The 10,177-nt window shown below is 50.5% G+C and overlaps 1 protein-coding gene across 1 annotated transcript in view; it reads right to left on the reverse strand.

The window, feature by feature from the left end:
• The window catches only part of LOC130369731 (collagen alpha-1(XXV) chain), a 134,027-nt gene extending 124,484 nt beyond the window's left edge, over positions 1 to 9,543 (reverse strand). The window contains exons 1-2 of the mRNA XM_056575235.1: positions 8,730 to 9,543; positions 8,498 to 8,570 (exon numbers count right to left, since the gene is read on the reverse strand). Of these exons, the coding sequence (XP_056431210.1) occupies positions 8,498 to 8,570; positions 8,730 to 8,978 (322 nt within the window). The 5' untranslated portion in view covers positions 8,979 to 9,543. The remainder of the gene's footprint in view (positions 1 to 8,497; positions 8,571 to 8,729) is intronic.
• Positions 9,544 to 10,177: the final 634 nt, after the last annotated feature.

A 10,177-nucleotide genomic window follows, 5' to 3' on the forward strand; every position in this document is an offset into this window, starting at 1 on the left:
CAATAATCCTCCACTGCCTTCCTCTGAAGGTAATATATAAATATATCACATTGAAAAGAAGGTGCATCAAAACTTTAAGTTTTAAGATTTATCCCCAAATAAAGGTCTTTCTGGCAAATTTCACTCAAAGCAGAAGACGATCACGAGCAAACAATGTTTGATGGACGTGAACAAACCTCCTCAGCCATGGTTAGGGTAAGGCAGCCGTGAAACATTGGGACTAATACTAATTTACCGCCTATGAGTCATGTTATTCTACGTTAAACTTTATTCCACCGCTCCCTGCGTATAAATCAAACATAAACCTTGATACGAGGAGCTACATCCGCCCTAACCAACCTTCCTGCATTAGCAAAAAAAGTACAAACCAACATGGCGTCGGATAGATTAACAATTAGGCTGTGCTGAATCCTGCCGCGGGCGACGATTTAGTCAAGGTGAATCCCTCTTGCGAGAGACCTCCTAATTCTCCCACCCTGGTGTCAGGAGGTACAACGTCTATTCCCTGTAATCTCTGCCTCGGGGTATTCACTACTAAAAGGTTCTGGTGCTCAGCGGGGGTTTGAGATCGGGTTGAGATTAATTTGTCTCTCAAGGTCGAGGACATTCTTTTCTGAAAGCTACATCAACTCGCCCCAATGAGTTTCGATTTGATAGAATATCTCCATAACAAAAGAGGAAACAAGGCATAATTCTGCCCATTTTAGTTTGTTGGTTTCTTGTGCCGTCTCCTCCCAGGAGTTCTGCAATCCAAGATTATCAAAAAGGTCAAAATAAAGTAGCCCGTGAACTTGAGCCACAAAGCCTGACCAAAACTCTTTAGATGATAAAATTGAATCACCTAAAAAGGAAGGTAAATTATTTGTGGATTCCTCCAATAGAAACTTATGTTAAGCTTATGTGTTTAAATATCATATCACGTCCTGTAGTAATGCCCCTTATTGATAAGGGGTGGAACTCAACTAACACAATTAACTAATTAGAACTAATCCACAGGAATCAATAAGGCTTGATTTGATCTCTGACATCAAGGCGTGGTCACTATTGTAACAACCAATACCTTGTATTCAGTAGAAGTGGGCATTGAGACACATTTACAATTCCACAGAGGTCATAAAAGCCAAATGGTTTGTTTCAAACAGGGACAGAGACATTATTACTTGACAATGTCTGTGAAGTCAGTCCCACAAGAATCATCACAGTGACTATAACACGTTTATTGGGCTACGGGTTTCTGCGCAACGTGCTCGTCCTTTTTCTTCTGCAAATGTTAAGCCCTATGGGCTATAAAAGAGAACTACAGTCCAGGGTCATATCAAGCAAGGCCCGTTACCTGCACTGTTACTCTTTTGAATAGGCCCATGTGTAGGAGTGTGATGCTGGCTTTAGTCATTCATCTCAATCTAGTCAAGGTTATGGTCTGCGACACACACACACACACACACCCCCAGACCCCTCGAGCGGCACGTCTGAGACAAGTGCCATTATCCGTCTAAAAGCGGAAATTAGACAAAGCTATTCCTGGTCGTCTGACATGTGGAGCACTGGCTCCACTTATCAGGCGGAGGCAGGGACCGATCCGCCTTAACCAGCCGTCTGGACGGCCCGTATCCGATGACCAGCTGATTTAATTAAAGTGCTGAGGGTCTCTCTCTCTCTCTCTCTCTCTCTCTCTCTCTCTCTCTCTCTCTCTCTCTCTCTCTCTCTCTCTCTCTCTCTCTCTCTCTCTCTCTCTCTCTCTCTCTCTCTCTCTCTCTCTCTCTCTCTCTCTCTCTCTCTCTCTCTCTCGAGCTGGAGGCTTCACAGATGTTTCTCCCTCCTCCTCCTCCTCCTCCTCCTCATCATCAGATAGACCCTTGAGGCGGGGGGGGGGTTGGCTATTCGAGGCAGAGGGGGTTTAAAAGCAGACAGCGGAGAAACCTGTGGTTCAAGGGCCACTGATAAATACACCCGAGGCGACGGGAGTCCGCCGACCAGAGATTCAAGAGGCGATGTTTGGTGGATACGTTGGATGGTTTATCATAGGAGTCCGTCGATAACGATGCATGGCGTTGGGGCCCCATGAAGAGAGGTGTGTGTGGTGACGCCGGGTTCAACCTGTGTACACTGATTGCTCAACGAGCAACAGGTGTGCAGCCTCACCCAGCCCCAGAGTCCAATCACAGTCGGCCAGGCGATGCTGCCTCTACCTGCCCTCACCTACACAAACTCACACATCGCCATTGTCGCTTTTTTTTTTCCATCAGCATACGCATTTCTCCAAAGTGACTCAGTATGAATTGAGATGCGTGTCCTTGAGCGTCTCAAGGGCACGGGGGTCAAACCCAAGACCTGAGGGCTGGGAATCCCATTGCACACAGAGCCCCTACAACATCCACCACCCCCGTATGGAACCGGGTGAACAGCTTTAGAAGAGCGACTGCATGACTGAGGGGCCAATACAGGGGTGTGTGTGGAGGCTCGCGTGCGTTTATTCCTGCGTTTACTCGCCATTCGTTTCATGTCAGGCCCGGACTGGCACCATTACCACCTCGCACAACGTTAGTCACTTTCTGCAGTCCTAGTGCCCGCTCCCATTAGCTTGACGGAGAGCAGATCGACAGCATCTGTGCCCCACCCTTCAACACCCACCACCCCCACCATGCTGCGGCAGAAAACCTCCAGGGGTGCCAAGCCACAGACTGGGAGATTAGGGGCGAGGGGGAGGATGATGGGAGAGCTGCTGGGGTTTGGAGGGGGGGTGGGGGGAAGGGGTGCCTGTTTGTCCCCCGTCCCCCCCTCCTCGTCGGAAGGTTTCCGTGACGACGCCGGCGGCGGCAGTGGTGGTGTCCCCTTCGACGCGCCCATCGCTCTTGATTTGGACTTTTGGAAAAGCTTCCACTGGAAACAAGGAGCGATCCCCGGCAGGCGTGGAGGGTGGCGGCGGCGGCGGGGGGGGGGGGCGGCGGGGGGGGGGGGGGGGGGGGGGGGGGGTTGGGGGGCGGGGGGGGGGGGTTGGGGGGCGGGGTGATTCCCTCCATCAAAGGGCGGGGACGGCGAGTTTGGCTCGACTGGCAGCGCGGGGGAAACCTGATGTCTAGTTCCATGGGCTGACCTTCGGGAGACGATGGAGTCGCAGGCAGGGGAAACTCTGGCGATCGTTTCCTTCTGCAGTCCTCGCCCCCGATGCCGGGAGACATCGTATACGGGCCATCGGGGCGATAATAAGGCGCTCTGATTATACTCTCAAGGTTTCAACCCAGAAAACTAGAAAATGCGGTCCCGAAACTATTTGTTGCCCTACTCGTGTTCCCGGTCCTTTTCTGTTCACGGGCGTTCCGTGGGAAGCCCATATCTCCCTTTGAACCGTGACGGATGGGGTGTACGTGGGAAGGGCCGGGGTCACACGCAACAGAGGGGCTTCTGACTCGAACCTTCTACCACCTCCATACAGAGACACCGAGAGAGAGAGAGAGCGAGCGAGAGACACCGAGAGAGACAGAGAGAGAGAGAGAGAGAGAGAGAGAGAGAGAGAGAGAGAGAGAGAGAGAGAGAGAGAGAGACCCAAACACGTTGATACCCAGAGTGTGTGAGCCCTCTTTTGTGAGACCACCACCCACCGCCACCAGACGAGCAGCCAGGCGCGGTGGAGAGACACTGCGGCCTTGAAGAAGAAGGGGCAACCGAGGGTCCCAACCGCACGGGGTCAAATGTCACGACCCTGGAAGCCACTGTGTCACTGCCGAGACAAGTCCTCTTTCAGTTCCTCGATCAATAGGCCGATAGACTCGGAGACAACCTCGCCGCCTCCCAGACCGATGCCTCTGACGTTTCCACACTATATTTAAACAAGAGGTCACCCTTCCTTTGGTCCCACAATAGGGGAGAGATCAGACCACTGAAGATGACACGATAGCAACCCACAAATCAACGTGGACCTCTGTCAAAACATGACATGAGCCCATGACATGAAAACTACATTCAAACGCCTGCCTGACAACAACTTTAGGTCAATAACGAGCGTATGTTTCAGAACAAGGGAATCAATTACGTGACAGCCATCTTCCCAAAGCTTTTCTCAACCTAAAGAGAATCTATGTAAATTCCTTTGCCTTGCTGTTCATGCCGTGACAGCCAGCAGGGCTGAAGCTAAGTGAAACTGAATTCAAAAGAGAAACAAACATTGAAAATGAAACTCATTAAATATGTCTGCCGTCACTGAGGGTTAGAGCGGAGCGTTTTGATTGGCCCGACCGCACGTCGGACAAAGCGCATGGTGGGTGCTTTGATTTAACAGAAAGGGTTGGCCACCCCTCCCTCTTCAGGGAACTCGTCACGGAAACAACCAGACTGGCAGCGTTCCCTGGTCCTTGGTCAATCAAAGTCACAACTCTTCTGTTTAGGCACTACTGTGGTCGAACGAGCTCCCTGCCGATGCCAGCATCGCAGAGTCGCTCCCCGGCTTCCGTTAAAGAATCAAGACCCACTTGTTCCGAGTTCACCTGGACTCATCATAGAGCTCCCCCAATTGGCTCTACGAACATCCGTACTGAACGGACAGCGATATATTGTTGTTTCTCCTTCTTCGGACAAATGTACTTATTGTAAGTTGCTTTGGCTAACTGGCCTCAATGTAAATCTAAAGCCTCAGACTCCCGATGCACAGTCGCAGAGCGACAGACTGAGGGGCATGGCGGCTGGTCCTGGCTCCTGCGTGGGTTTCCTGCGAGTGGCTCATGTCCTCTCCTTGCCTCCATTCACCCGTTTTCTTTTCTTTCCCGGCGTTGCTGTCAACATGAGTGAAGTGCGCCGTTTGGACGTCGGCCGTATAAGTCATGCCCATACGAGTCACGCCATTACCGCCGTATTTCTAGAACGCCCCCCCAGGGGGAAGATACAGTAGATGTGTGTCACTCTTCTGACATAAGCCCGCCCCTCCTCCCTGCCCAGTTTGTTGCTATTCTTCTCTCTTTTCTCCCCCCTTGAATGAATATGCTGCGTCAAAGCACCACCGGAGACTGCCAGGTTGCTAAACCGAATCCCAAGGGAAAACGAAGGAAAGATGTGTAAACAATTCAGCAGCGCATCTCCCAGCGATGCGCGCTGTCACATTCACCAACGCTCCTCAGATGAAAGCCAAAGGAAAGTTTGAGGGCACAGCCATTTCAAAGAACTCTCCATTTCTATAAATAGAAGGACAACGGCGAACGAGAGCACTGTACTCACGGCACTGAATGCTCATTTTTAGAACCACTTCCCAGCAATGGATACAAAACAAACCCCCAGGCAATCAAACTGCAAACATCACCGTTTCTGCTCTTCACACACACACACACACACACACACACACACACACACACACACACACACACACACACACACACACACACACACACACACACACACACACACACACACACACACACCCTTTTTCAAACAAGCCGGACCAGGATGCCCTCCCACTGTGCCCCAGTCTCCCCACCATGTCCGTGGCACTGGCCACGCGTTTCCTCGCTAACCTAAACCAGCTGGTTGCCATGGCGAGATGGGAGTCTGCTTAGCTTAACCTAGCGCTCGCTAATCACACGGCCGTTGATCGGCTCCGAGCCCCGACCACACAAGGGGCGGGTCTTTGTGTGTGACTAATTAATGGGCTGTTTGGGCCGTGTGGCTGATATGATACACAAGGCCATTGGCTCCACTGTTAATGCGCCCGGCCGCTGGGAGACTCAGCCCGCTCACGGGACGAATGAAGTGTCCCGCGGCAACAGGGGAGCAGGGATTAAGTTCTTCTCAGGGATTGACTGTCAATCATCGTTTTGTTTTTTTTGGATTGATGTGAACATCTGAAGAAATAAAACCATCAAGCATCAGCAACACCAGTCAGAAACCGGCACCTTAAATAACTGACACAAGGTTGCATTGATAACACCGATAACCCAAATAATTCTCCCGGATAAATAATGAATCGAGTTTCTGCCTTGGCAAGGAAAAACGCAACATTTGCATATTCATCTGAATCGCTGCCCGCCTCTCAAGCGAGCGTCCAGCCGTCTGGAGTTCTGCGGTCCCTTCAGAGTGGTTCCTGGGAGCGGTGTGTCAGTGTGCGGAGCGACGAGAGAGAGAGAGAGAGAGAGAGAGAGAGAGAGAGAGAGAGAGAGAGAGAGAGAGAGAGAGAGAGAGAGAGAGAGGAGAGAGAGAGAGAGAGAGAGAGAGAGAGAGAGAGAGAGAGAGAGAGAGAGAGAGAGAGAGAGAGGAGAGAGAGAGAGAGAGAGAGAGAGAGAGAGAGAGAGAGAGAAGTGAGACTCCGGGCGAGTAAACAGGGAGAAAGCGCTGCGTTATTACATGCTGGCCGAGCATTTTTATTCATCGAAATTCCATTAAAAACACACCGGGCCCCGCGCAACGTACGCATTAACGGGCCCCGGGGCCACACACACACACACACACACACACACACACACACACACACACACACACACACACACACACACACACACACACACACACACACACACACACACACACACACACACACACACACACTTTGGCCCCTTTCATCTCCACTACCCCCCACTAGTCCGATAATTACGAGACAAACACACCGGAGCCCCACCGGCGGGCGAGAGAGAGAGGGTGAGAGAGGGCGAGAGAGGGGCGAGAGAGGGAGAGAGAGAGAGAGACATAAAAAGACAGAGCGAGATTTAATTCATACGAGGGCAAAAGGGCAACAACAAAAATAATGTGACAACAAACCACGTACACAAACTCTTAAGCTCAAACACATCCGACAGCATCGGGTAACGGCGGATCCACAGAGGCGACGTGTCGGGCGTTTAGCCGCCCCTCTGCTGTGGTCTGGTGTTTGACGGTAACGCAGAGGGCTCTGTGGGAAACAGAGCCATATCGCCGCCTGGCCCGTGGCTATCACCGTGGCAGGAGCCAGGGTAAACAGGAGCACGTCCATCGAGGCGTTCAGAGCGAGTAAAAATACCCCTGGCCTACAAAAGCCTCCGTGCTGCAGGCCAACGTCAACACACCACGCTCAGGCCTTGGCATGGAGGCCCTGCACCTCAGGAACAATTACAACACTCACAACATGGCGGTGGTACCCGCGTCGATACTAATGGAGAGGTCGCCCTCTTTGCCGGTTTCCAATAGCCAGCAGGCCGTGCCTCGGTGTAGCGTTGTTGCGCTTCAGTCGACGTGAAGCCTTCTCGTTGTTTGGTTTCTGCACTGTGCCTTGCCGCGGTGGGGGGAGGAGGGGGAGTAAATGGCAGACACATGATGGGGATTTGGGAGAGAGAGTGGCACGCTTATGAGGGCTCAACGCACTTCATGCCAGCGGTGTGTCCGGATCATTAGAGCAGACAACCCTCAAGTCAGGAGCCCGTGGCACGCGAGGGTCTCTGCTGGGAAGCTCAGCCGGACCACTCACACTGGACGCAGGAGGTTCTGTTGAACCCCGCAGTGTCGGCTCCGCATGGAGCTGGATTCTACCCCGAGTTCACTGGACTGGACACTTACGCACTTATTTATGTACGTCCTGGCACTTAATATGCACACTTATTGTATGGTGTACGTCCTTGCATTTAAAAATAGTACTTTGTCGGTGCTTGGCACTTGGTACTATGAAGATCCTTACTGTACCGACAGTGATATATTGTTGTTGCTGTTTATTCTGACAAATGTACTTATTGTGAGTCGCTTTGGATAAAATCGTCTGCTAAACGCCCTGAGTGTAAATGTCAGTGACCAGCTGAGGACCCGTCATGGGGAACCATATCCCAGGGGGAGAACATGGAGGTGAATCTCACCGTTACGCAGCAACCTGATCCGGAGAGGAGCTCCTTAGGTACACTTTGTTTTGTTGCACTGGGATCAAGTTTGGTGCCGGCTCAGTGAAATCATCCCTGGATGATTCTACACGTGCTTTGTCTGTGTGTGTAATATGCAACAATGCTTTTGTATCGATAGGACTCGGCTAGACAAACCTGTCACTCAAGGTTAATTGAAAGCTAGTTCTGACACTTTTGATTGAAATCGGAAAAATACATTTAGTAGTCTGCTGTAATCGGTTCGCTGCGTTTGGTATTCAAGAGCTCTTTTAAAAACAGTTGACCACCCGGTGAAAACGTAATCGTGTCCTATTTCAAGATGCCTTATTAAAGCGTGGAACTAATGTCTCCATCTGGCGGTGAAAGGCCTGATGTTCAGGTTCGGAGAGGAAAAGCTTACATGCGCATCTGTGAATCTGTGCATGCTTTGAGTAGCCAGGGGCTCCGCTGATAAGGTAATTATTTCGCACTTCAAATAAAAAAAACTCATCCCCGGTAAACACACGAAGGCTCAGCAATCGGTTGCAGAGAATACACAGACTATGCATTCACCATTTCATTCATTCATTATCGCACCTGCAGAAAAGTAGAAGAAACGTTGCAAATCCCCCAACGAATACAAACAACCGTTTAAACCTCATTGCAATGAATTAATGAAGGTTAAGGCGTTAGTTCTGTACCTGGGGGGCAGTTGCACTCCGTGGTGTCCGCTTGGCGTGCAATCCGAATCTTCGCAAGGTTTTCATAGGAGCGCTGAAACGTCAAAACAAGGATTGTTTGCATTGAATCGCACGCACTAGTGGGGCGACAGGCGCACTAAGGTTAACCCTGCAGACTACCGCTAACTGTAATGGTGGTGCATGCATGCAATGCAACATTCCCAAAGTAAACAGCGTATAGAACCAAGCTCACCTGTGACAGCAGCTCGTCCACTCTGTCTCGAATCAATATGTTAAAATCATCCACCGAGTTGCCCACAGGACGGATCAAATTGGGCTCGCCGATGCTACTCTCCAAATCCACAATCCGGCGGGTGACATCAGACGTGTTGATACTCAGAAACACGCAAAACGCAATGGATGCCACGGAACATAGAGACGAAAAGACGCTCAGCACCGCTGGGCGCGGGTTCTGCCGCTTCTGATGCGCTTCTCTCTCCATTTCTGCACGCAGTAAGATGCTCCAGTCCGCACGATGCAACTATAACTACCTTTAAACTATGCAGAGAGAGGAAAACACCTACACGCATGCATCGGCCACTGAGTAACAAAATGACGGCGCGCAATTACGCGTGTGTGCCGTGTGCCTGCGCCACCACGACGCGTCACGTCCTGGGACTTGGGTTTTGGGTGACAGCGACAGCTAAGTGGCTGGTCTCCCACAGAGAGACACAGATCCCCCCCCCCTCTCCACGCAGCCAGGAAACAAGACGAGGCGCTCCGTGCAGTGTGGCTTTCTGTCGGTCCGCAAACTTATTGCTCACGCTTTCACTGCATGTGGCGAAGCGCAGTTATCCAAAGTATCAAATGCAAAATGACACAGAAAGCGGTGGGATGCGGCAACGTCCAGGTGAAGAGAGAGTAGGAGCGAGAGAGAGGAAGAGAGAGAATGGGGGATACTGCAGACATATGCTCCTCTCGGTGATTGCGTCCAGCAATAACACGCCTACAAACGTGTCCGGGCTCATTGACATATTGGATTGGCTGTTTCCAGCTCCGACTGGGATGCACGGTGCAACCACTGAAGGGTTGTTCAACTTAAACGTTTTCTTGCATTAAGGTGCATGTGTTTGTAACGCGAAAACTGCCTTTTTAGTTGGCGTCGAGCGTGAACTTGTTATTTGAAGTTCTCCGACATGGCGAAAGCTTCCAGTCGTTTGTGGTTTGGCTTTGGTCCGACCTCAGGGTTCACAAACAAACAGACCGATCAGAGAGGTAGCATTGACGTGAGACGGTCTGGGGACGAGGTCAAAGTTCCCGGAAATAGATTATTGCTATTTGTATTTGTAATATCAGATTGTATATTATATATATTAATATATAAAATAACATTTATCACAAGCACGGATGTCGCTAATGTAACCAAATGGCGCCACCATTTGGTCACCTTATGAATTTAATAATTGGCTTTGGGGAACTACAAGTGACGAGTTGAACGAATCAATCAAGTATTTGTTTCATGGGGTTATATATTATATCATGACTTACATATTATAAGTGTAGGAAGCCCTGCATGGTCAAGAAAAACATGGAACCACTTTAAACTTTCTTTTTTCACTTTTTGCTTGGTTTAAGGCACTGGGGTAAACACATGACGTGGTAGGCTAGTAAACCCTCTATTAAATCCAGCATAACCGTATT

This window comes from Gadus chalcogrammus, chromosome 17 (assembly GCF_026213295.1).
Source record: "Gadus chalcogrammus isolate NIFS_2021 chromosome 17, NIFS_Gcha_1.0, whole genome shotgun sequence".
In the NCBI taxonomy this organism is placed as follows: domain Eukaryota; kingdom Metazoa; phylum Chordata; class Actinopteri; order Gadiformes; family Gadidae; genus Gadus; species Gadus chalcogrammus.